The sequence below is a fragment of the Carcharhinus amblyrhynchos genome, chromosome 2 (assembly GCF_965287045.1).
Source record: "Carcharhinus amblyrhynchos chromosome 2, sCarAmb.v2.hapA, whole genome shotgun sequence".
In the NCBI taxonomy this organism is placed as follows: domain Eukaryota; kingdom Metazoa; phylum Chordata; class Chondrichthyes; order Carcharhiniformes; family Carcharhinidae; genus Carcharhinus; species Carcharhinus amblyrhynchos.
This window is the reverse complement of record NC_137325.1, coordinates 97,881,192-97,909,099: the sequence shown is the minus strand read 5'-3', so window position 1 is coordinate 97,909,099 and position 27,908 is coordinate 97,881,192. Positions and strand designations below refer to the sequence as shown.

General features: G+C 44.5%; 1 protein-coding gene across 1 annotated transcript in view; it reads left to right on the top strand.

Moving 5' to 3' along the window:
- The first annotated feature begins 212 nt into the window (after positions 1-212).
- Positions 213-27,908, top strand: part of dazl (deleted in azoospermia-like) — a 144,233-nt gene continuing 116,537 nt past the window's right edge. The window contains exon 1 of the mRNA XM_080214642.1: positions 213-413. Coding sequence (XP_080070768.1) covers positions 213-413 — 201 coding nt within the window. The remainder of the gene's footprint in view (positions 414-27,908) is intronic.

Sequence of the window (27,908 nt, the reverse complement as noted above, 5' to 3'; positions counted from 1 at the left end):
CTATTCTCTCCCTTGTTATCCTTTTGCTCTTTATGTATTTGTAGAAGCTCTTTGGATTTTCCTTGTGATTGTAGTTAAAAAAAACCTCTGCAGTTTGTATTCTTATTCTATCCATGGCTCATACTTATCACACACATACTAGATATCCTTATCATTTGCCTTGGGAAATGCCCTGCTCACATTCTCTCTGTATCTCTTCACGCAGGACAACCATGTGCACAACATCAGTGGCCTTGACCAGGGGTGGAGTGGCCTTGACCAGGGGTGGAGTAGCCAACATCAGATTTGTCACTCCGTTTGAGGAGCTTGCACTGGCTAATCAAGACGTGGACCATGTCTTTGATGATGGTGAAGTGAGCGGCACATACCCAAGTGAGGATCCTGCATCAGCTCATCCAACAGTCAGCAATACTGTGAGTGCTTTCTCCTCAATTCAAGTCTTTCTTCAAGCACTAATTTTCTCTGCTTTCTTTCATCTGAATAAGTTATCCTACAAGGAACCTTACATGAAGAATAACTGTAATATTTAACTGTAATGGTGAGTGGCAGGGTGGCACAGTGGTTAGCACTGCTGCCTCACAGCACCAGGGATCCAGGTTCAATTCCAGGTGACTGTCTGTGTGGAGTTTGTACATTCTCTCCTTGACTGTGTGGGTTTCCTCCCATGGTCCTAAGATGTGCAGGTTAGGTGGATTGGCTGTGCTAAATTAACCCTTTAGTCTTAGATGGATGTGTGGGTTAGGGGGATTAGTGGGGTAAACGTGTACGGTTACGGGGATAGGGCCTGGACAAGATGCTCTGTTGAAGAGTCAATGGAGACTCAATGGGCCGAATGGCTCCCTTCTGCGCTGTAGAGATTCTATGACTTCCAAGCTTGCAGATGACACAAAACTGGGTGGAAATATGATTTGTGAGGAGGATGAAGAGACACTTTGGAGAGGCTAAGTAAGTGGGAAAAAATTGGCAGATGGAATACATGTGGGAAAATGTGAGGTTATCCAAGTGGGTAGGAAAAACAGAAACACAGAGTGAGAGGTTGAAAAGTGTTGAACTTCAAAGTGAATTGAGTGTCCTGGTTCATGAATCACAGAAAGCTGCATGCAGGTACAGCAAGCAATTAAGAAAGCAAATAGTGTGTGGGCATTTACCACAAGAGGATTCAACTTTGGAAGAAAATATGTCTTTTAGATGTATTTGGGGCTGAGATAAGGAGTAATTTCTTCATGTTTGGGGTGTGAATCTTTAGAATTCTTTGTCCCAGCGAACTATGAAGGCTCAGTATGTTCAAGATTGAGATCAAACGAGTTCTACATGCTAAAAACATCAAAGAATTAGGGGATAGTGCTGGAAAATTGATGTACACGATGAGCTATTATTTCATCAAATGGCAGAGCAGACTCAAAGGGCTTGATGGCCTATTTCTCTTCCTATTCCCTATGTTCTTCTTACATGTTCAAGTTTTTAGAACAGAGTTTAAAGCCACAACTCTGACTCAGAGATGTTAGTTCTAGCACTCAAGCAAGGTTAACCATTTTTAACGGGGCCGTGTTTAATTTATCGTTGAGATAAAACTTTCCTTCAGGAGATTAAATAGATTGGGTATTATCCATAATGAGAAACATTTTACATGTATTTATGATATATAAAATATGAGTTTACATAAGAACATAAGAATTAGGAGCAGGAGTAGACCATCTAGCCCCTCGAGCCTGCCCCACCATTCAATAAGATCATGGCTGATCTGTCGTGGCTCAGTTCCACATTCCCGCCCTCTCCCCATAACCCTTAATCCCCTTGCCTATCAAAAACCTATCAACCGGCGTCTTAAAAATATTGACCGAGGCAGCCTCCACCACTTCAACGGGCAGAGAATTCCAGAGATTCACCACCCTTTGAGTGAAGAAGTTCCTCCTCAACTCCATTCTACACCGCCCCCCCAAGTTTAAAGAAAGATCATTTGGAACCGTTTTGTTATTACTATAATATACAGCATTTATATATAACATATGCTATTCAGTAGGAAAATTATAGAATAACCAATTGACAATTGATGTCAGGGAGCTTGGGGAATTAATTATTGATGTCTTGAGGAGTGTACATAGTACAGAGAAGGAGGTGCTGGAACTCTTAAAGTGTATTAAGGTAGATAAATCTGCGGGACCTGATGAGGTATATCCAAGGAGACTATGGGAGGCTAGGGAGGAAATTGGGGGTCCCCTAGCTGAGATATTTGAATCATCAATAGTCACAGGTGAGGTGCCTGAAGATTGGAGAATGGCAAATGTGCCTTTGTTTAAAAAGGGCTACAGGGAAAAGCCTGGGAACTACAAGCCAGTGAGCATCACATCTGTGGTGGGTAAATTGTTGGAAGGTACTTTGAGAGACAGAATCTACAGGCATTTAGAGATGCAAGGACTGATTAGGGATAGTCAGCATGGCTTTGTGAGTGGAAAATCATGTCTCACAAATTTAATTGAGTTTTTTGATGGGGTAACCAAGAAGGTAGATGAGGGCAGTGCAATTGATGTTGTCTACATGGACTTTAGCAAAGCCTTTGACAAGGTACCGCATGGTAGGTTGTTGCATAAAGTTAAATCTCATGAGATCCAGGATGAGGTATCTAAATGGATATAAAATTGGCTTCTTGACAGAAGCCAGATAGTGGTTGTAGAGTTGTTTTTCAATCTGGAGGTCTGTGACCAGCAGTGTGCCTCAGGGATCAGTGCTGGGCCCACTGTTATTTGTCATTTAGATTAATGATTTGGATGAGAATATAGGGGGCATGGTTAGTAAGTGCACGGTGGATAGTGAGGAAGGTTATCCCCAATTGCAGTGGGATCTTGATCAATAGGGCCAGTGGGCTGACGAATGGCAGGTGGAGTTTAATTTAGAGAAATGCGAGGTAATGCATTTTGGTAGATTGAACCAGGGCAGGACTTCCTCAGTTAATGGTAGGGTGTTGGAGAGAGTTATAGAACAAAGATATCTAGGGGTACATGTTCATAGCTCCTTGAAAGTGGAGCCACAGATGGACAGAGTGGTGAAGAAGGCATTCGGCATGCTTGGTTTCATCGGTCAGAACATTGCTTACAGGAGTTGGGACATCTTCTGAAGTTGTACAAGACATTGGTAAGGCCACACTTAGAATACCGTGTGTAATTTTGGTCACCCTATTACAGAAAAGATATTATTAAACTAGAAAGAGTGCAGAAAAGATTTACTAGGATGCTCTTGGATCTTGATGGCTCGAGTTATAAGGAGAGGCTGAATAGACTGGGACTTTTCTCTCTGGAGCATAGGAGGCTGAGGAGTCACCTTATAGAGGTCTATAAAATAATGAGGGACGTGGACAAGGTAGATAGTCAATATCTTTTCCCAAAGCTGGGGAAGCTAAAACTAGAGTGATAGGTTGAAGAGGGGAGAGAATCAAAAATGTCCAGAGGGGCAATTATTTCACACATTAGGTGGTGAGTGTCTGGAACAAGCTGCCAGAAGTAGTAATAGATGTTGTCTTTTAAAAAACATTTAGATAGTTACATGGGTACAATGGGTATAGAGGGATATGGGCCAAATGCAGGCAATTGGAATTAGCTTAGGGATTTAAAGAAAGGGCAGCCTGGACAAGTTGACCGAAGGGCCTGTTTCCATGCTGTAAATCTCTGTGACTTTATGACTAACTTATTTTTATGAAATTATAATTGGCAGGAACTAGTTTCCATGCAGTGGCTAGTGTCAATGTCCAAAGCCACCAGCTTTTTTCCAAAGAAATAATAACCAAGCATCACATAGAGCATCTTTAGTGACTGAATTCTGCCTTGCATTCAAACACAACAGAGAAGTTTTATTACACCTTTGGCAAAAACTACAATAAATTATGGAATTGTACTTAGAAAAGACAATGAAAAGTGAAAAACAATAAAACAACAGCTTTCAAGATTGTACCCTCAAGATCATTCTTCATCACAGTGGTGGACAAATTACTTCTCATTTAGGAGGCTGAAATCACCACATTTTCCCAATCTGACAGTAAAAGGGAAATGTGCTGCATAATTCTGATATTGCTGTTAGCCTCTGTAGATTAAAAGCAATTCAGTGTATTAAAAACAATATATCTATTCACTCTCAGATATCACTCGACTAAATTAAATATTCAGAAAGTAAATCATTTGTTACATCTGGAAATAATTATGAGTTCTGTGCAAATCTTTTGCCCCTGTATTTCTTTTCTTGCCTCATTCTCAATCCTCTTTGCCTGCACAACCAGTGCTCTGGCATTTAATCAATGCCTTCCATCCTAATTTTTTTAAAATTCTTTTGCCCACATCCCCACACATCACCTGCTTACAGTTGATAATATTCTTAGCTTTTCCCAGTTCTGATCAATCTGAAATGTTGAGGGTACCTCATGGGTCCTGTAAGAATGGTAAACATGGAGATTAAGTGGAATTAATTAGGTGGAGGCTAACTGTTGATGTCGGGTTGAGTTTGCAAGATAAAATCGGTGGCATGTTACTGGCATTGTGGTAAACATGGTATCTTGTGGCATCAAAAACTATCTACTTTCATTTGCATACCTATGAATAATCATTCATTGAGAAGCACGCCTAATTAAGTCCTAACCTTAAGATTATGTCACTGTCACAAGGGAAACCTGTCCCCCATTTTTTCTCAAAAGCTTAAAGGTAGCATAGATGAAGCAAAGCTGGATCTGAGGTGAGGTTTTGTCTTTGTCCAGTTTAATGGCATAGGTGAGGGCAGTAGGAGAAACTATACTGTCCAGTGGTGGCAAGCAGTTGGGGTGTGGAAGTATGATGGTTGGGTCTTCAAACGGTGCAGCGGTTGGGCTGGCAAGAGGTTGATGCTGATAGTTGGGTAGTCAGTACTGGAAAGTTTTGGGTGCAGGAGGGAGGAGGAGGAGGATCCAGCTCTGGTCTAAAAGTGGAGTCCATCATTGCAGTGATCTAGTCCTGTGTGTTTAAGCAAGGTCAACAGTCAGGGAGGAACCATTGAATTTGAACCAGGGGAGGTCCAACCCAAAAGGAGTGGTAGTGCAGGTTATTGTTCCCTGAGGAAAGGTGGAGGAAAAGTGAATGCAGGTGATGGATGATAGAGAGAGAGAATCCAGGATGACAGCAGGAAAGCAGAGGGTAAGGGTGGAAGGATTGAGGGTGAAGTAGGGAAGGTCCAGGATCAATGGCTCAGGGTGCAGGATGATGGTCGGATGCTCCAATGATGACAAAGGGAAAGAGCAGGGTTATGCTGGGAAAGTCAAAGGAGATGAGAGGAAGTTTGAGGGTGAAAGAGGGAGGGTGAGGGGAATGACTCCAACTGCAGGGTCATTGACTTTGCTGCTAAGAAACTGTTACCTTGTTGGTGGTCAGGTGCTGCTAGGAAATTTTTACTTCACAGGAAATCAGGTTCATGGCAGGGAGCCACTGTGGGATGTGAGCGGTTCTGGCTGTGGCCATGGGGAGATCATACATTCTCATTGGTCATCTGCAGCTGTTCTAGGAATGAAGACATGTCACTAGAGGTCCTGCCTACCACACGTATTTACTTGGGATTGACAATAAGTCTCTTAAATCTAACTATTTTACATCCTTAGGTAATGGAGAGAAGATTTGCCACAGGAGTGCCTTTGTCGTACAACAACTTAGGTCATAAGTCCATCAGAGACAACAGCTGAAGGGAAGGGATGTCAGGGGGAAGGCAACCAGGGCCATTTTCATTGTTGAAGATCACTGGCACATCAATGCTTTTTAGAACACCACTGACTAGATGTCTGAGAGGGAACTTCAGAGATGGCTAAGGTTTGTCCAAGACATGAGCTGTGCGCACTCCTCAAAAAGACAGAATTCTGCCTTGCATTCAAACACAATATAAAAGTTTTATTTCACCTTTGGAAAAAACTAAATTATGGATTATTATAAATTATGGAATTGTACTTAGAAAGGAAGTTAAAAAGTACAAAACAATAAAATTACAGCTTTCAAGATTGGATCTTCAAAATCTGCAGTCCAGTTGTTATGATCCCAGATAATGTTAATATTAGACAGTTAGTGTCCAGAATGGAATCCTGGCTCAATAGACCATAACTTTTTTTTATTTTTAAAGACATGGAAGAACAGAATTGGCAGACTGTCAATTAACTTTTAACCAATAAAACATTTACTGAACATGAAAAGATTGACTATAACACAATACCCTTTTATCCCATCCATATCTTCCCAAATGTACACAGATTTTAAGTATAACACAAGTTACAAAATATATCTATACTATAATGTTCTTGGTAAGTACACAATCCATGTAAACCAGAAGGTGGCGTAAGCCATAAACAACAGCAGATACTCGATACAATGGGTCCGATTTTACCATTTTCATTCTAAGTGCTGAATCTGGGCATAATGCAGATTCAACTTAGAAATCTGCTTTCAAGTGTCCCCATACACACTCAGCCTGAAAAAAACATCTCCGGTCCCATTTGCGCTGTGGGCAGGGCTTAGCACGGCCGAAACGATTGGAGCTCTGAACTGCGCACGTGCAGCTGGAAAAGAAATTTGAAACAGCTTGCCCGTGTCAGATCGCTCCCAAGCCGCAGAAAGCAGAGAAAGCAGTCCAGGAGCAAAAAGCAGGAGTGATGGTTCACACACACACACATCACTGTCCCTCTTATCCACCCACTACCCATCATTGTCCCCATTATCCACACCCCCTCTACCCAGACACATCACTGTCCCCCTTATCCACACCCCCCTACTACTCACAAACATCGCTGTCCCCTTATCCACTCCCCACTACCCACACACATCACTGTCCCCCTTATCCACACCCCCACTACCCACACACATCACTGTCCCCTTATCCACCCGCCACTACCCACACTGTCCCCCTTATTCACCCCCTACTACCCACACACATCACTGTACCCCTTATCCACCTCCCCACTACCCACATACATCACTGTCCCCCTTATCTATCCCCCCACTACCCACACACATCACTGTCCCTCTTATCCACCCCCCCCCACTACCCACACATAGCATTGTCCCCTTTATCCACCACCCATACCCACACAAATCACTGTCCCCTTTAGCCACCCCCCCACTACCCATACACATCACTGTCCCCCTTAGCCACACCCCCCACTACCCACACACATCACTGTCCCCCTTAGCCACACCCCCCACTATCCACACACATCACTGTCCCCCTTATCCACACCCCCCACTATCCACACACATCACTGTCCCCCTTAGCCACCCCCCCACTACGCAGACCGATTGCCACCCCTGCCCCTCTCCACAGCCACCAATCACCCGCAGAGTGGCAGCAAACCCTCCTGTCCCCACCAGAGATCCATCTGACCCTCCCCCCCACCGGAGATCCATCTGCCCACTCCCCCCCACCAGTGAGCGATCGAGCCTCCCTCCTCGCCCCCACCTCCCCAGACAATGATCTGGCCTCACTCATCCCCCCCACCCTCAGACAACGATCTTCCCCCTCATACCCTCCCCCCAACAGAGAATGATCTGACCTCACGCATCCCTCCCCAGACGAACATCTGACCCGCCTCCTCCTCCCTCCCCACCAGACAACGATCAGCCCTCCCCCCCACTACCAGACAATAATCAGCTCTCCCCTCCCATCACCAGACAATGATCAGCTCTTCCCCCCCATCACCAGACAACAATCAGCCCCAACCAGATCACTGGATAACAGCGGTGATTGCCTCCTCTTTGTTCTGCGTCTGCTTTTTAGTGGGCGCACTGGCACCTCCGGTGTTCACAAAAGCAGACTGAGTGATACGGGTCCATAAAGGTTCTCTTTCAGTCCGAATGAAAACTCAGTTGTATTTCCATAGCTCAGCCTGCCTTACAAATTGCACTGCCTTGGACAATGTAAGATCTTCCCTGGATAGTACGAAATCAGATAAGGCGTCATCAAGTGCTGCCACCACAATGCATTCTTGGATGAGTTCATCCTTTAGAGTTTCATACTTGCAGCTATCAGCCAAATGATACTGGTCATTAATAGAAAAGTCAACACTTACATTGGATTCCTGAGTGCGCCTGTTAAATCCCATCTGGTTTCTAATAATGTTCCTCTGAAGACTGAAATGTGAATTAAAGGTCTTAATGGCCTTTTCAGAGGTTGTTGTGTCCTTATTAACACCCTATCTTAATACGTCAGCTGCAATGCTGCCAATCGAATAGAGGAGTGTGCTGACTTGTTCTTTATCAGGTTTCTGAGCTAATCCTGATTCAGTCCTTTACCTGTTGAATCTGCAGTTTTGCCAATGTGTCGCTTGGCCTCTATATGGTCAATGCATTTGGGTAGAGGTAGGCCTTTTCCGATCACTGTCTGTTACTTTTAATTGACTGTCTTGGAACTCTGTTGGCACTTTTCCTTCTGATTCTTCCCCATTATTGGACAGCTTTCATTTTTCTGCCATCTTCGGTTTTGTTGGACATCCTTGCTATTTGGTAGTTTTAAAACTGTCACCATGAAGTATCATAATAAATGGGCTCAGTGTTTGGCTAACCTAAACTACTGGAGACACGGCCTTCAAGAACTGTCGATGACTACGTACCCCTGGTAGAGATATATCAGACCCGCCTCACTCCCCTCCCCCCGCAACCAGAGAATGATCTGAACTGCCTCCTTCTTCCCCTCCACCACTGATCTGAGTCAGTAAGCCACTGGAAGCCCTGAATGCACTCTTCAGCAGCTGGAGCACCTGATTCAGACTTTTATTTAGCAAGTCCATTATGGCGTGGTTCCGGATTGGCAAACGCGGTGGTAAAGGAGGAAATGCTGATAAAGTTGGGTGGGCAGTTCATTAATTCAATTTAAATACATGCAAATGCATTTAAATTGCCATTGCACCCATTAATCACCGCCATTCTCGGGTTTCGGTAAAGCGGTAATCTGCGCGGATACAGGCATAGATTGCGTTAATGGCCTCACACCTGACTTTATCACATTTTTGCACCCGTTTTCAGTTGCGACACAATGGTAAATTCGGGCCCAATGAATCTCATGTTTCAATGCGCATGCTAGGGATGGTGGGGAGAGAAATGGGAGGGTGGGACATCACTTCGATAAATGGGAATGTGGGAAGGGTTTCCGGAAGTTGGAGGGTTGCCTATAGGAGCATATCTATAGTTTCTTCAATGCAGGGGAAACATAGCACAACCATTCTCACACTCATCAGGAATGAAGCATTAGGTGTTCTTAACGCTTCTCATAGCTTGCAGCACCAAATGACATGGTGGCGTCTCTGAAGGTGAACAAAGTGAATATACAGTGGTGCCCTCTCAATACTTGTGCCTACACTTATCTGTGCAAACTAAGCGTCCATAACTTCTTAACCTTCCTTAATCTCATTCAAAATACTTCCCCAGGATCCACAGTTAAGGTTGGTAAGCCCTGCTGACTTCCATGTATTGTTGCCTGAGATGATGTAGTGGGCCTAGATCTTACAGATCCTGGCTTGCTCTTGGGCAGCACTTGTGTTGCAGTGCTGTCCTCCTCAGTATGTGGGGCTGAAGGTGTGTCACTCACAGGAACAGGGGAGTCAGTTTGGCTGGAAATCCCTGGGGTCTCCTGGGTGAAGACCCCGGCCTGTGCCCCATACAATTCTTCATCCCTTTAGGTGCTTCATGACCCCAGTGCTCCTCCATGGAATAGAGGGGCAGCTGGAGTGAGGTCCAGAAGCCCTGTTGTCCTCTGGTGACGACACTTGTAGATTCCCACTAGTGCCCGGATCATGCAGTTGACACCCTACACTATGGAGTTCATTCCTCAGACATGGAAGTCAAGGGCTGAACAATGGTATGGACGTCCCTTGCTATAGAGTGTACGTCCAACGCCAAGGTCTCCATTGCGGATGCCGCTCCCGCAGTGTTGGCCATGTTGGATTGAAGTGATGGCACCAGCTCGTCAGAAAGAAGGCAAAAGAGCTCCACCAGTTTGCCTTGCAGTCCGAGTAAGGATGCTGTCATCCCTTTCTGATGCTCGTGACTCTGCCTTTGCAGTTCCAGCAGTCCTGGGATGACCAGACCTAGGGGTATGTCATTGGCCAGGGTCCCGGCAAAGTAACAAATGCCAGGCAATGACCATCACCAATAAGAAACAATTTAACCACCTCCCCTTGACATTCAATTGTGTTATCACTGTCAACATTCTTGGTGTTACCATTAACCAGAAACTTAACTGGACTCGTCACACAAACACAGTGGCTACAAGAGCAGGTCAGAGGGTAGGAATACTGTGGCAAATAACTCTCCTCCTCACTCCCCAAAGCCTGTCCACCATCTACTCCCCACTTGCCTGGATGGATGCAGCTCCAACAACACTCACGAAGCTTGACACCAACCAGGATAATGCTGCCTGCTTGATTGACACCCCATCCACAAACATCTACTCCCTTCACTACCGACACTCAATAGCAGCAGTGTATTATCTACAAGATGCACTGCAGAAATTCACCAAACATCCTTAGAAAGCACCTTCCAAACCCAATATCACTTCCAACTGGAAGGACAAGGATAGCAAATACATATGAACACCACAACTTGCAGGTTACTCTCCAAGCCACTCACCATCCTGACTTGGAAATATATTATCACTCCTTGCCAGTTTCTGAGTCAAAATCCTGGAATTCCCTCTTTTAATGGCATTGTGGATCAACCCACAGTACATGACTGCAACTTTTCAAGAAGGCAGCTCACCATCATTTTCCCAAGGGCAAATAGGGATGGCAATAAATGCTGGCCAGCCAGGGACATCCATGTCCCACAAATGAATTAAAAAAAAGTCCTGGGCTCCAGCACCACCCGAGTACTGGTTCTCTGGGACGTTCCTTCTTCTACCTCGCTGGGCTTAGGCGAGAGCAGGCTTAGACAAGGTGAGTTGCAGTTTCTATCTTTCCCGTGTTGCATTTCGGCACATACAAACCCAGGTGAGGTTGGGACATGGCAGGGGCTATGGGGAGGAGCATTAGCTGTGTTAGGTGCCACATGTGGGAGCTCTTGGAGGCATCACGTCTCCCGAAGGCCCACATCTGTGTCAAGTGTTTAGAGCTGCAGCGCTTGAGGGCCCGGGTCAGGTAACTAGAGGTGCGTTTAGAGGATGCATTTCTGGTCAGGGAGAATGAGGAGTTAATGGCTAGGAACCATGAACAAGTGGAGGTCCCAGGGGCTGAGGAACAGGATGGGTGGACAACTGTTAAGAGGAAGAAGAGGAAGAAGAAGAATAGTCCTGGTCCAAAGACCACCCCAGTGGCCCCCCAAAAGGTATCGACAGGGGTACAAAAGGAAAGACAGGAGGGCCAGAATGACTCAGAGGGAAGGAAGGGGGCTGGCAATGTGATAATGGTGGGGGATGGGAGGGTCAAAGGAATTGACAGGAGGTTCTGTGGGCAAAAGTGTGACTCCAGGATGGTAGTCTGCCTCCATGGAGCAGCGGTACAGGACATATCGGAGAGGATAGAGGGAATTTTGAAAGGGGAGGGGACCCAGGCACAAGGAATAATACACGTAGGTGAGAGGGACGTAGGAAGACAGAGTAGGGCAGATGTACGCAGGCAATTTAGGGAGTTGGGGTCCAAACTGAAGAGCAGGACCTCCAGGGTGGCATTCTCTGGGCTGCTGCCTAGTACCAGCAGGGCTAGGAATAACGAGATCATGCAGCTGAATGCATGGCTGAGGGATTGGTGCAAGGCTTTACTTTTGTAGACCACTGGGAAGTATTTGTGAGAGAAGGGCAACTGTACAGGAGGGATGGGGAAAATTTGAATGGGAGAGGGACAAATGTCTTAGCAGGGAGGTTAGCTGGAGTGTTTAGGCAGGGTTTAAACTAATAGGGAGGGGGGGTGGGGATGAGACTGATAGCTCATTAGACACTGGGGTTGGGAGTGAGTTGGGTGATAGAATAGGTTTGGGTGAAAGGAAAATTATCAGGGAGAAGGAGGTTCTGAGTGGCCCTGGTGGGTTGGATTGTGTCTGTTTCAACGAGAGGAGTGTGACGGGTAAAACGGGTGAGCTTAGAGCCTTGATGTTTGTGAGGAAGTTAGATGTGGTGGCAGTGACGGACACGTGGTTAAAGGAGGGGCAGGACTGGCAGCTGAATGTTCCTGGGTATAAGTGTTTTAGGTGTGACAGAGGGGGGTTGAAGAGAGGTGGTGGGGTGGCGCTGTTAGTAAAGGAGCACATCACAGCAGTGCAGAGGGAGGATAATATGGAGGAGTTAGGGATTGAGTTGCTGCGGGTGGAGTTGAGGAATAAACAGGGAGAGATTACGATGCTAGGGGTATACTATAGGCCACCCAACAGCCCGAGGTCAGTGGAGGAAGGTATTTGCAGAGGCATTTTAGATAGGTAAGTGTGAGGTTATCTTACGTTGGTAAGTGTGAGGTTATCTACTTTGGAAGGAATAATAGTAAAATGGACTGTTATTTAAATGGTGAAAAATTGCAACATGCTACTGTGCAGAGGGACCTGGGGGTCCTTTGCATGAATCACAAAAACTCAGTTTGCAGATGCAGCAGGTGATCAGGAAGGCAAATGGAATGTTGGCCTTTATCGCGAAAGGGATGGAATATAAAAGCAGGGAGGTCTTGCTGCAATTGTACAAGGTACCGGTGAGGCTGCACCGAGAGTACTGAACGGAGTTGAGGAGGAACTTCTTCACTCAAAGGGTGGTGAATCTCTGGAATTCTCTGCCCGTTGAGGTGGTGGAGGCTGCCTCGCTAAATATTTTTAAGACGCGGGTTGATGGGTTTTTGATAAGCGAGGGGATTAAGGGTTATGGGGAGAGGGCGGGAATGTGGAACTGAGCCACGACAGATCAGCCATGATCTTATTGAATGGCGGGGCAGGCTCGAAGGGCTAGATGGCCTACTCTGCTCCTATTTCTTATGTTCTTATGTATACAATTTTGGTCCCCTTATTTAAGAAAGGATATATTAGCTTCAGAGTGGGTACAGAGAAGGTTCACCAGGTTGATTCTGGAGATGAGGGGGTTAGTTTATGAGGAGAGATTGAGTAGACTGGGCCTGTACTTGTTGTAGTTTAGAAGATTGAGGGGAGATCTTATAGAGACATATAAGATAATGAAGAGGCTAGATAGGGTAGGAGCAGTGAGGTTACTTCCACTTAGAATATAAACAAGAACTAGGGGGCACAGCCTCAAAATACAGGCGAGTCGATTTAGAACAGAGTTGAGGAGGAACTTCTTCTCCCAGATGGTGGTGAATCTTTGGAATTCTCTGCCCATTGAAGTAGTAGAGGCTACCTTGTTAAATGTGTTTAAGTCACAGATAGATAGATTTTAACCAATAAGGGAATTAAGAGTTATGGGGAGCAGGCGGGTAAGTGGAACTGAACCACTATCAGATCAGCCATGATTTTGTTTAATGGCGGAGCAGGCTCAAGGAGCTAGATGCCTACTCCTGCTCCTATTTCTTATGTTCTTATGACCCTGGAAGCGTCCAGAGAGGGAACCCAGTGCAGCAAGCTGGTAGTCCTCCTCCCTCTCAGTGCACAATGGCACTTCCCTGTATCCCAGAGGAGAAGGGGCATCTGGAGGAAGGTCCAGGTGCCTCATCCCCCTCAAACATTGCCACTGTTGTACTGAATTCATGGCCAGAGCGATTGAATCAGATCCCCTTATTATGATTGACCTGGCTTTACATGGCAGTCGCCAAGATCTCCATGCAGGGAGCCATGTGCTCACATGCTAGGTCCATGCTAAAAGTCAAAGCTCAGGTGGCCTTCTCCCCTGCCATCTGCAGAAGGTTGGTTCTGCATAGTCTCTGGCACTTCCGAAATGTTCCTCTGCCTACCTCCGCAATCTCTAGCACGTTTATTGTGGCCAAGATTAGAGATTTATCATCAACTTAGGGTCAGCGTGGTCCTGATCCCTAATAGTCCTCCCATTTCCAGAGACCCGGCTACTGAGACATGTCTGTGAGGTGTACGCACCAATTCTATACATGAATCTTCAGAAAGCTGCATGAGTGTAACTGTGCTGGTGGAGGATGAGGGAGAGGCAGAGTGCATCCTCTGGGTGTTCTTCATCAGTTGTGAAGCTGTCTGTTAGCACTATTAGCTTTTGCCTTCTCAGCTTCTGACAATGACCTGGCTCTTTTGCCATGAGATGAGCCTATCCTCTTTCCCCACTTGCAAAGTCCCTTGACTTGATACCATCATGAGAGGCCCTTTGATGCAATACCACAATGCCAATTACCTTGGCTGACTGGAAGAGGTTGTTCATTGCTTGTGACACTGGACCTAGGATTTTTGAAGAACCCCACGGCTGCTCACCTACCCTGCAACCTCTGTCCAGGCCACCTTGGTTGAGAGAAGGTTCTCCTGTTCTCAACCTAGGGGAAGGACACCACTGCCTCTCCCAAACGGCCTAGATGAGAACCTGCAGGGAAGTATTGCATAAGGGACAAGTCCCAGCATTGCATGCTTACAATTTACACTGTGGCAGTTCCTGACTGTGAACCAAAGTGGTGCCCACTTCCAATTCTGATGTTGGAGGCCACGCTCTTCTTGTTAAATTTCACCTGTTAACTCTGTTTTTTGCAGGGTAGATGCTGCTAGAGCTGCTGACATTTCCCAGCACTTTCTTTGTTTGCGAAGAGTGTGCATGCTGAAATTAAAAATTTGAATAAATATTATATTATAAACTAATTTATTTTTGTTAGGTCCAGTCAAAGAAACATTTTATGGACTGAGTCAGCATAGCAGAGTCACAGGGAAAACAAATCTGTCAAAACAATTGATAGCCTCAAATATTGGTAACTGCATGGTGTTTTAATTTATCCTTTCCTTATTTTTAAAATTTATGTAAATTTAAGATGCTGTTCATTTTGTTCAGCATCTCAATTTGAACAGGTTAGTCCCAATCAAATACCAATGCTGTTGTTTCTCGAAAAGGATGCAGCGGTAATATTTACACTCAGTTTATGTTTGATATATTCTAGAATAAACCTATTCTAAATGTTCAAATCATAATGACTAATAATGATAAAAATAGGATCAATGATCCTGCCAGATCACTCCCTCCACTATTGATGCATAGTAGCAGCAGTCTGTAAAAACCATCAATGCTTCAACAAAACCTTTCAAACCTGCAACCTCTACCACTTGGAAGAACAAGGGAAGCAGATGCTTTAGAACACTACCAGCTGCAAGTTCCTTTCCCGGCCACATGTTATTCCAACTTGGAACTAACTTGGAACAATGTTACTGTCCATTAACTGTTTCTAGGTCAAATCGTGGAGCTCCCTCCCTAACAGCACTGTGTATGTTCCTACACCACATGGACTACAGTGGTTCAAGAAGACAATTTGGTATGAGGAATAAATGGTGACCTGGCCAGCAATGCTTATATCTTGTAAAAGAATAATTTTCCATCCTGGCCTGATCTGATTGGAAACATAGACATTCCAAATCACAGGAACTGTTGATTAAATGCACATATTGTTAGCAAATTTATTCTCTCAGTCTTATGGAAAGAATTTACATCAGCACGTGATGGAAAATTACTTTCCAATTATGCATTATTCCTATGAAAATGGGAATAAAATGAATTGAATTGATTTGTTATTGTCACATGTATTAGTATACAGTGAAAAGTAGGTAGGTAAGTCCATTCAGAAGTCTGATGGCAGCAGGGAAGAAGTTACTTACGAGTCAGTTGATACGTGATCTCAGACTTTTGTACCTTTTTCCCAATGGAAGAAGGTGGGAGAGAATACGTCTGGAGTGTGTGGAGTCCTTGATTAAGCTGGCTGCTTTATGAGGCAGCAGGAAGTGTAGACAGTGTCAATGGATGGAAGGCTGTTTTCAGTGATTGACTGGGCTTCATTCATGACCCTTTGTAGTTTCTTGCGGTCTTGGACAGAGCAGGAGCAATATCAAGCTATGATACAACCAGAAAGAATGCTTTCTATGGTGCATCTGTAGAAATTGGTTGAAGCAGACATGTTGAATTTTCCTTGTCTCCTCAGAAAGTAGAGGCGTTGGTGGGCTTTCTTAACTTATAGTGTCCACATGGAGGGACCAGGACAAGTTGGTGATCTGGATGCCTAAAAACTGGAAGCTCTCAACCATATCGACTTTGTCCCCATTGATGTAGACAGGGGCATGCCCTCCATCCCTAAAGTCAATGACTATCTCCTTCATTTTGTTAACATTGAGGGAGAGATTATAGTTGCAGCTCCAGTTCACCAGTTTCTCACTTTTCTATACTGTGTCTTGTCATTGTTCGAGATCTGACCCACAATGGTGATGTCATCAGCAAACTTGAAAATTGAGTTGGAAAGGAATTTGGCCATACAAAGGTGTATGAGGAATATAGTAAGGGGCTGAGGATACAGCCTTGCGGAGCACCGATGTTGAGGATGATCGTGGAGGGGGTGTTGTTGCATATTCTTACTGATTGCGATCTGCAAGTTAGGAAGTCTGGGATTCAGTTGCAGAGGGAGGAAACGAGCCCCAGGCCAGAAAGTTTGGAGATGAGTCTTGTCAATATATGTTCCTGTTTCCTTGAAGAAAGTATGCATGTTTAATATACACCATTGAAAATAACTACATTTGGGTTCATGTATTCCGAAAAGTTTAACTGTTGATTCAGTAATAATTTAAGGAATATAGAACATAGAACATTAAAGCACAGTACAGGCCCTTTGGCCCTCGATGTTGTGCTGAACTGTGAAACCAATCTAAAGTCCATCTCACCTACACTTTTCCAGTATCATCCATATGTTTATCCAATGACCATTTAAATGCCTTTAATGTTGGCAAATCCACTACCAGGGCATTCCACGCCATTACTACTCTCTGAGTAAAGAACCTATCTCAGACATCTGTCCTATATCTATCACCCCTCAATTTAAAGGCATGTCCCCTCATGCTAGCCATCTCCATCCGAGGAAAAAGGCTTACACTGTCCACCCTATCGAATCCTCTGATCATCTTATATGCCTCTATTAAGTCACCTCTCAACTTTCTTCTCTTTAACGAAAAAGCCTCAAGTCCCTCAGCCTTTCCTCATAAGATCTTCCCACCATACCAGGCAACATCCAGGTAAATCTCCTCTGCACCTTTTCCAATGCTTCCATATCCTTCCTATAATGCAGTGACCAGAACTGTATGCAATACTCCAAGTGCGGCTACACCAGAGTATTGCACATTACCTCATGGCTCCAAAACTCAATCCCTTTACTAATAAAAGCTAACACACCGTATGCCTTCTTAACAACCCTATCAACCTGGGTGCCAACTTTCAGGGATCTATGCACATTGTCATCGAGATCTCTCTGCTCATCCACACCACCAAGTAACTTACCATTAGCCCAGTACTCTGTATTCCTGTTACTCCTTCCAAAGTGAATCACTTCACACTTTTCCACATTAAACTGCGTTTGCCACTTCTCAGCCTAGCTCTGCAGCTTATCTATGTCCCTCTGTAACCTGCAACATCCTTCTGCACTGTCCATGACTCCACTGACTTTAGTGTCATCCGCAAATTTACTAACCCATCCTTCTACGCCCACATCCAGTCATTTATAAAAATAACAAACAGCTGTGTCCCCAAAACAAACACCACTAGTAACTGAGCTTCAGGATGAACATTTCCCATAAACCACCACCCTCTGTCTTCTTACAGCTAGCCAATTTCTGATCCAAACCACTAAATTACGCTCAATCCCATGTCTCCGTATCTTCTGCAATAGCTTACCGCGGGGAACCTTATCAAATGCTTTACTGAAACCCACATACATCACATCAACTGCTTTCACTCAGAGGAATGAATCTGGTGAGCAAGGCTATAATTGTAAAGCATTGTATATGAACTATCTGCATAATATTACCAGCTACTCCCATAAGTTGATTTTGCATTCACTGACACAATGGGAGTGATCTTATCATTGTGCCTGACTGGCCGGTGAACAGGGTGAGCTGATGAGATCGTGCAATAGCTGAGAAATCAGTTCATGCTTGATTTCTTGCCTCTCGCGATCTTACCAGCACTGGATATCCGGCACAATCAGCCTGTGCCCATTTCTGTTGTGAGGCTGAATAATTTATTTAAGTTACCACCATTCGATATATTTTGAAATGACTTAATGAGCCCAGGACAAAATCCTCCAGGCTCACTTGCCTGTATGATCTTGTGTCCAGGGACTGGCCAGGTACCAGTCGCGATGACTTCACCGGTAGAACCAGAAGCCACTGAGGCCCCCTAGAGTGGTCAGGGGGAAGGGGGTTTGTCCCTTGGGCTATGCCAGACTTGCAGTTCCAGCTTGGCACCCTGGCACTGCCCACCAGCCACTCTGGCACTGCTGCGCACTCTGTATTAGGGATTGGTGAGGGGAGGGAGGGAGGATGCACTGCACACTTTGCAACAAGGAATGACTGGGGTTGGCCAACATGGTTGGGGTGGAGGGGGCAATTTTTGCAGAGGGCTGGGCCTGTGATTGTGAGATGGGCGGGCTGCCAATTGCAGGGGTAGGGAGGGGGAATCAGTCCGGGCGGGAGGGTGGGTCACGGGGTCGATTGGTTTGGGGGATGGGGGGGTATTATGATAGACTGCAAGTACCCACGATAACTGGGGGGGGGTTCGTGGTGCTTTGTTTACACTGGCTGACAGCAGAAGAGGCTGAGTGACAGCCCTCTGCTGCTAGAAGCTTGCACATTTGCAATGGCGCCCTCTGCAGTTCCCTGCGTTCAGGTGACTGCAGGCGAGAAACTATTTCTGCTGTTTTCTTTTCTAGTGGATAAAATTGCAAATTTGAACTTGTCCAAAAAACAGATCAGAAACTCTCCTGTTTTCACAACCATCCTGGACTTAGAACTTTTTTGGTAAGGTTGTCCCCCTCAATATATATCTTTCCAATCCTATATCAGATAAATAATAGAGTGCTGGGAATCGTTACAGAAAACTCTTAGTTTGTGTATGTACATTGGTTACTGGCAAGGATTGTGACACACTTCAAGAAGCAAGTATGAAGTTAATTTGCGACTTTATTTACAGAAATTAGATGAATGAACTGTAAACATTATAATGCTATGTGTTTTTCAGCATCTATACAGAAACCATATATCAAATATATAACAATAACAAAGGTCCTACTTGTCTTTCTTTCTTCCTGCTGCCACTCAATCTAGCCTGGTTTTCTTTGTCAAGATGGCACTGGAACATCCTTTCTAAAATTCAGTTTTGTCTATAAGATTTGTTTATTGATTACAATTAGTTGCAGGTCCTCCAATTAATTTTGTAAGAAGGGGAGACAGTGGCCTAGTAGTATTATCACTAGACAATTAATCCAGAAACTCAGATAATCTTCTGGGGACCCAGGTTTGACTCCCACCACAGCAGATGGTGAAATTTGAATTCAATAAAAATAATCTGGAATTAAGATGACCATAAAACCATTGTCGATTGACAGAAAACAGATTGGTTCACTAATGTGCTTTAGGGAAGGAAAGCTGCCGTCCTTACCTGGTCTGGCCTGTCTGTGACTCCAGAGCCACAGCAATGTGGTTGACTCTGAACTGCCCTTTGAAATGGCCTAGCATGTCATAGAATCGTAGAAAGAGGCCATTCAGCCTATCATGCCTGCACTGACAACAATCCCTCCCAGGCCCTATTCCCATAACCTTACTTATTTACCCTGACACTAAAGAGCAATTTAGCATGGTCAATCAACCTAACCTGTGCATCTTTGGAGCATGGGAGAAGGCCAGGGCTCCCAAAGGGAACTCATGTAGACACAGAGAGAATGTGCAAACTCCACACAGACTGTGACCCGAGGCCGGAATTGAACCCTGTGCTGACCATTGTGCCACCATACCGCCCACTGAGTCACTGAATTGTATCTCACCATCATCTTCTCAAGGGCAACTAGGGATGGCAATAAATGCTGGCCAGTCAGTGATCCCCATATTTCACAAATGAATTAAAAAAAGCAGTCTTGGAGATTAACAGAAAGCTTCCAGCCAATAAATATTCTGTTTCTTTCTGAAAACTTCACATAAATAATTATTGTCAATCAAATGCACCCCAGATTGCCGCCTATTGCCTGAACTGTGTCCAGGTGGCATAAGAACATCCCTTATAGCTATGTTGACACAATATCAACCAAAGATGGTATCTCTCAAAAACACATTAACCTTCTTAGCCAATGATGCGAAGTATAATGTTCTGGTGACAAGATAGCTCTCATTTTGGACCTGCTGCAAATGCATTCCTAATAAGAACATAAGAACATAAGAAATAGGAGCAGGAGTAGGCCATCTAGCCCTTCAAGCCTGCCCCGCCATTCAATAAGATCATGGCTGATCTGTCGTAGCTCAGTTCCACATTCCCACCCTCTCCCCATAACCCTTAATCCCCTCGCTTATCAAAAACCCATCAACCCACGTCTTAAAAATATTTAGCAAGGTAGCCTCCACCACTTCAACGGGCAGAGAATTCCAGAGATTCACCACCCTTTGAGTGAAGAAATTCTTCCTCAACTCCGTTCTAAACCGCCCCCCCTTTATCTTGAGGCTGTGCCCCCTAGTCCTACTATCCTTTCTGAGCGGGAAGAGTCTCTCCACCTCTATCCTATCCATCCCATTCATCATCTTATATGTCTCAATGACATCTCCCCTCATTCTTCTAAACTCTAACGAGTACAAGCCTAATTTATTCAGCCTCTCCTCATAGCTCAACCCCCTCAACTCCGGCATCAGCCTAGTAAACCTCCTCTGCACTCCCTCCAAGGCCAAAATATCCTTGCGTAAGTACAGCGCCCAAAACTGCACACAGTACTCCAGCTGCGGCCTCACCAATGCCCTATACAGCTGCAGCAAGACCTCCCTACTTTTATATTCAATCCCCCTCGCTATGAAGGCCAGCATCCCATTCGCCTTCCTGACCACCTGCTGCACCTGCAAGCTGGGTTTTTGCGACTCATGCACAAGGACCCCGAGGTCCCTCTGCACCGTCGCCTGCTGCAGTTTTTTGCCACGTAAGTAATAGACCTTCCTACCATTATTCCTACCAAAGTGGACCACCTCGCACTTGCCAACATTAAATTCCATTTGCCATTTCCTGGCCCATTCGCCCAGCCTATCTAGATCCTTCTGTAGACTCTCCACACCCTCCGCACAATTTGCCGTTCCACCAATCTTGGTGTCATCAGCAAATTTCGACACCATGCACTCGGTTCCCTCCTCCAGATCATCTATATAAATGGTAAATAGCTGAGGCCCCAGCACCGAGGCACTCCACTAGTCACCAACCGCCAATCCGAATAGCACGCATTGACCCCCACTCTCTGCCTCCTATTTGACAACCAATCCTCTATCCACGCTAACACCCTACCCCCAACTCCATGTCCCCTGACCTTCTGCAATAACCTCTTGTGAGGTACCTTGTCAAACGCCTTCTGAAAATCAAGAAAGACCACATCCACCGGCTCTCCTCTATCCACCGCCCTAGACACATCCTCATAGAACTCCAGTAAATTTGTCAGACACGACTTCCCTTTAACGAAACCGTGCTGCGTCTGCTCTATCAAGCAATTCCCCTCAAGATGCCTCGCTATTTCCTCCTTGATGACGGATTCTAACATTTTACCTACAACAGACGTTAAACTAACCGGCCTATAATTCCCTGCCTTTTGCCTGGCACCCTTCTTAAACAACGACGTAACATTAGCCGTTTTCCAATCTTCCGGCACTTCCCCGGAATCCAGCGACGTCTGGAAAATAACCACCAAGGCATCCACTATCACCTCCGCCATTTCTTTCAGAACACTCGGATGCATTCCATCCGGTCCTGGGGACTTGTCCTCAATCAGCCCCTCCAGTCTGTCGAGCACTGCCTCTCTAGTAACAGTAATGTCATTGAGACCCTCCAGTCCTACCACCTTTCCATCTCTAACACCCGGCAAATTATTCACGTCCTCCTCCGTGAAGACCGAAACAAAAAAGTTATTCAAGACCTCAGCCATATCCCCATCCCCTACCACTAAGTCTCCCTTCTCATCCTCTAAGGGTCCAACGTTCACCCTAGCCAGCCTCTTCCTTTTTATGTATTTATAAAACTCTTGCTATCCTTTTTTACATTACGCTCTAGCCCAGCTTCATAGTTTCTCCTACCCTTCTTTATCAACTTCTTTGTCAATCTTTGTTGACATTTAAACCTCTCCCAATCCTCTTCTCGCCCACTACTCTTAGCTACTCTAAACACCTCCGCTTTTAATTTAACACTTTCCTTCACCTCCTTCGTCATCCACGGCTTATTACATTTCCTCCTACGGTCCTTTTTGACCGTTGGAATAAATTTCTGCTGATCATCAACATGTGTCAAGTCATAAGGTAGATGTGACGTTTTTTGCCAATGATCTTGTCTTGCTGGTTCAAATACATGCAGAACAGAGGATTTCTGCCAGGATATTTAACTACCTGTGATCATACACACCAGTGCATTAAGTGAATGGAATCCCTTCCTGTTCATCAAAATGGATGACTTCAAATGAGGGGCTCTATATAGTCAATGCACCCTGCATGATTGGGAAGCCCACAATCAGAATAAAACCTTGCACTTGTCCTGTAAGAAAAAATGAGAGTAATGTGTTTCTCTTGGTATAAAAGGTAAAGTTGCCATAATCCCATCTGACCATAGGCTGCTCTCCCCTTTCAGGGTCACCACACCTCAGGTGAAGGGCAAGGTTGGGAATAACCTCAGCCAGTATGAGAATTGAATCCATGCTGTTGGCACCACTCTGTGTCACAAACCAGCCAAATGAACTAATCAACCCCCCGTTCTCTTGGTATAGACTTTCAGTGACGTCCCTCATATAGTAGAATGCAAACTGTAAGAGATTGCTTAACAGTTAGCATTGCCCTACTTTGAGGGTGCAGTTTTGGCTGCAGTGGTTGACAGATTTCAGGCACAACTTCTTTTGAGAATCAGAGACATCTCAAGCATTCGTCTTCACTGAAACTGAGGTAAGTAAACTGGGATCCTTTGTGGATATGGCACCCATCCAAATGCTCTGCTCCCACTCCTCCTTGAATAACTTGTCTTATTCTGTGTGGCCTCTCTTTTTCTTAATCATATTCATTCCCCAAAGGAAGCCCTACACATAACATGTTTTAAATTACACTAAAGGCACTGCAAGATCAGTTAGACCATTCTGCTTAACTTTAGCTAAGTATAGGAAACTTCCAAATTTCCATGGGTGGCATGATGACAGAGTGGTTAGCACTGCTGCCTCACAACGCCGGGGATCCTGGTTCAATTCCAGCCTCGGCTCACTGTCCATGTGGAGTTTACACATTTTCCCATGTCTAGCTGGGTTTCCTTGAGGTCCTCTAGTTTCCTCCCACAGTCCAAAAATGTGCAGGTTAGGTGGATTGGCCATACTGAATTGTTATCAGGGTGAATACATGAGGTTGTGGGGATAGGGCCTGGGTGGGATTGCAGTCGGTGCAGGCTCAATGGGCCTCCTTCTGCATTGTAGGGATTCTGTGATTCATCCTCTATTACCTCTTCTATGTATACAACTGCACCCACTGCAGTAACTGATAACCAGTTCATCCTCTATTACCTCTTCTATGTATACAACTGCACCCACTGCAGTAGCTGATAACCCAGCATTTCACCTGCAAGTACTCCATGATCTCCTTGAATAACACTGCATCCCAAAATTACATTGCTGGTTTCAAGTCAGTGTTATACACTGATTCATTTCACATGTTTTCTATTCTGCCTGCTGTTGGCTGTTTTTCACCGCCTGTGTACTTCTCATAAGAAGGCAACTTACTCAATTTTGAAAACAAGGGTGGTCATATGATGGTTAAAAATGGGTGCTACACAGTTCAATTTAGCTCCATGCTGTTTCAAACAGTATAAAATGTAAGTTAATAAATTCAGAAGTCACAGTTCCTGTAATCTATGCTTTTGTACTGTTGCCTAGTGGTAATCTATAAAGATATCTTACCAGCGTTTCCTCCTGTTCCTCCTGCAATGAAAAATAAATGGAAATCGAGCATTATTGAAATGAGGAAAACTAAGCAAACATTCTGCTGCCAACCACTAATTTAAGAGCACAAAATAAGTAATAAAGAGTTGTTTTCCTACTTAACACTTAGGCAATTCAATAAATATGACCTGAGTTTTCCAGCATCATCTGCCAATTTTTTTTTACAAAGTAAAGCTTAGTTTCATCCTCCTTTTTAACAATTCAAATAAGACAAAATATTTTGATTGACCAACTAAGTTAGATGTAGGCAATTTGAGATTTTCTGGCCATTAAAACTTACATTTGTACATAAGATATCTAATTCCCTCCCACTCTTAGTATAACTCTCTTTTCAGTCAGTGCAGTATTCTCCCCATCTCCTGGCCCTCTCCCAGGACATTCTGGAAAAAAACGCTGCTTGTTTAGATGCAACAAAAATAAGCACAAGCAGACTATCTGCTTTAGAAAATTTTAGGAATTATTGATTCTCACCTTGCAGACAAGGATCGAACGATGGTGACTGAATGCTGGACTTACATGGATTTAGCTGTTGAGTGTGACAGACTAATTTATTTGTCTGTGTATGGGTGTCACTTACTGTTAGAAACAGCTCACTTACTAAGTTTTACTTGCCAAAGTGGGACTTTAAAATTACCCCGGTTGCAATCTTTGGAAGTTGGGCCTTCAATGTGAGGTGGGTGCAGTGGTATCACAAATTTAAGAATGTAATAAAAGACAAGAAATAATTATGAAGTAAGAGTCATAGAAGTTTACAACATGGAAATAGGCCCTTCAGCCCAACTTGTCCATACTGTCCTTGATTGTACCACTAAGCTAGTGTCAATTGCTTGCATTTGGCCCATATCCCTGTATACCCATCTTACCCATGCAACTGTCTAAATATTTTTTAAAAAACAAAATTGTACCTGCCTCTACTACTACCTCTGGCAGCTTGTTCCAGACACCACCCTCTGGGTGAAAAAATTGCCCCTCTGGATACCTAAAAACTTAAAGCTCTCGACCCTTTCTACTTCATCCCCATTTATGTAGACAGGGGCATGTTCTTCTTTGTGCGTCCTGAAGTTAATGACAATCTCCTTCGTTTTGTTGACATTGAGCGAGATTATTGTTGCTTGCACCAGTTCATCAGATTCTCTCTCATTCCTGTACTCTGTCTCGTCATTATTTGAGATCCGATCACCACGGTGGTGTCGTCAGTAAACTTGGAAATTGAATTGGAGGGGAATTTGGCCACACAGTCATAGGTGTATAAGGAGTGTAAGGGGCTGAGAACACAGCCTGTGGGGCACCGGTGTTGAGGATGATCGTGGAGGTGGTGTTGTTGCCTGTCCTTATTGATTGTGGTCTGTGGGTTAGGAAGTTCAGGATCCAGTCACAGAGGGAGGTGCCAAGATCCAGGCCACGGAGTTTGGAGATGAATTTCATGGGAATAATAGTGTTGAAGGCTGAGCTATAGTCATTAAATAGGAGTCTGACATAGGTGTCCTTGTCATCTAGGCGTTCCAGGATTGAGTGCAGGGCCAGGGAAATGGCATCTGCTGTGGACCTGTTGCAGTGGTAGGCAAACTGTAGTGGATTCAGGTAGCCCAGGAGGCTGCAATTGATTTGTGCATGACTAACCTTTTGAAGTACTTCATAATGATGGATGTCAGAGCTACCGGCCAATAGTCATTGAAGCACGTTGCTTGGTTTTTCTTATGTACTGAGATGATTGTCGTCTTCTTGAAGCAGGTAAGGACCTCAGATTGTTGTAAAGAGAAGTTGAAGATATCTCTGAATACTTCCGCCACCTAATCCGTGCAAGATCTGAGAGCACGTCCGGGTACCCTATCTGGGCCAGTTGCTTTCTGTGGGTTGATCTTCAAGAAAGCTGCTCTGACAATGGTGACCCTAGATTCAGGTTCATCCAGGGCTTCCAGGGTGGAGGGCATGCTCTCACTGACCTCTTGCTCAAAACAGGCATAGAATGCATTGAGCTCATTAGGGAGCAGTGTGCTGGAGCCGGCAATTTTACATGCCTTTATCTTGTAGCCTTTTATATCTTGCAGACCTTGCTGTAGTCGGCGGGGATTGGTGTGGCTAGCCTGGGATTCTAGTTTGGTCCAATATTGTCTTTTGGCATCTTTGATGGATCTCCTTCAATTGTTTCTGGCATTCTTGTATAGGTCAGTGTCGCCTGACTTGATCGCCTCAGTCCTGGACTTCAGCAAGCAGTATATAGCCCTGTTCATCCATGGTTTCTGATTGGGGGACACACAATTTGCTTCTTTGGCACACTGTCCTCTACACACTTACTAATGAAGTCAGTTACTGTAGTGGCGTACTTGTTCAGGCTTATTGCAGAGTTTTTAAATACTGATCAGTCCACTGACTCCAAGCAGCCCTGTAGGAGATCATCCAGTTCATCAGACTAACATTGCATGACTCTTTGATGGATTCTCCTGCTTCAGTTTTTGCTTGTAAGCTGAGAGGAGCACAGCCTTGTAGTTTGATTTGCCAAAGTCTGGGCAGGTGATAAGAGTGGTAGGCATGTTTGGTATTTGTGTGGCAGTGGTGTAGGATGTTTGAGCCTCTGGTGGAGCAGGCGACGTGTTGGTAGTAACTTGGTAGTACACTCTTGAGCTTGACCTGATTGACGTCTCCAGCCATGAGGAAGAAGGCCTTGGGATGTTTCATCTCAAAGCTAATTGTAGTGGTGTATATTTTGTCCAGCGCGATCTTCACATCCACATGGGGTGGGATGTAAACTGCCATCAGGGTAACAGAGGTGAACTCCTTGGAAGGTAGTAGGGGCGGCATTTTGGCATCAGGTCTAAGGAGCAGAAAGTTGCAGTATTGCTACATCTAGGTACCATGAGGTGTTGATTAGGAAGCAGACCTCACCTCTCCTAGCCTTACCTGAGGCTGCTATATGGTCCATTTGATGGATTGAGAAGCCCTCTGGTTGTAGGGCACGAGCAGGAGTGAGCCACGTTGCCGTGAAACAGAGTACATAACAGTCCCTCAGTTCTCTTTAGAAAGTGAATCTGGCTGTAAGTTCATCTAGATTGTTTTCCAGAGACTGGACATTTGCAAGGAATAAGCTTGGGACCGTGCTATTTTGCTCTCACCTGCAGGCCTGCACGTTTTCCACGCTTCCTAAAGACATCACTATTTATTTCCCTAAATTCCCTAACATACATGCCTTTCTCAACAGTAAATACCAATGAGAAATATTCATTTAGGATCTCACCCATCTCTTGTAGATCCGCACACAGATGACAGTGTTGATCCTTAAGAGTCCCTACTCTCTCCCTAGTTATTCTTTTGCCCTTAATGTATTTGTAGAAGCACATCTGAGTGATCTCAAAGAGATAAAGTTTAATAGGGAAAGGTTTACATAAAAAACACCAGTTAGATGAAATTCATTTACAATAAAAAAAGAATTAAAAGTCATACTGGTGAAACTTAATTTTATTTTTGCATGAATTTGGTCTTTGGTGCTAATTTAATGAAAATTACAGTAATAAAACCATTCCCAGTGCTTAAATATTTTACTATTACAGTATGAATGTGCAATCTGTAACCAAAACATGACACTTGAGAAGCAAGTAGTTCCCTGAACTTCTAAGATGCTCAATAATCCAAAAGTTATATTGAAAGTACAATGGTAAAATCAAACATCTTTATTAAGTAATTAGTGCTCAAAAAATTTTAATGGTCTTAGAAAACATAAAAACCCCTCAGATAGATTGAGTTAACTGCAGTTTGCTTAAAAATGGCCTTAGCTGAGGTATTTTTGATTTGACTCACTGGGACTTGTCCCTTTCTGTTAAATTCATCTCTTGGCGTTGTGTCACCTAGATTT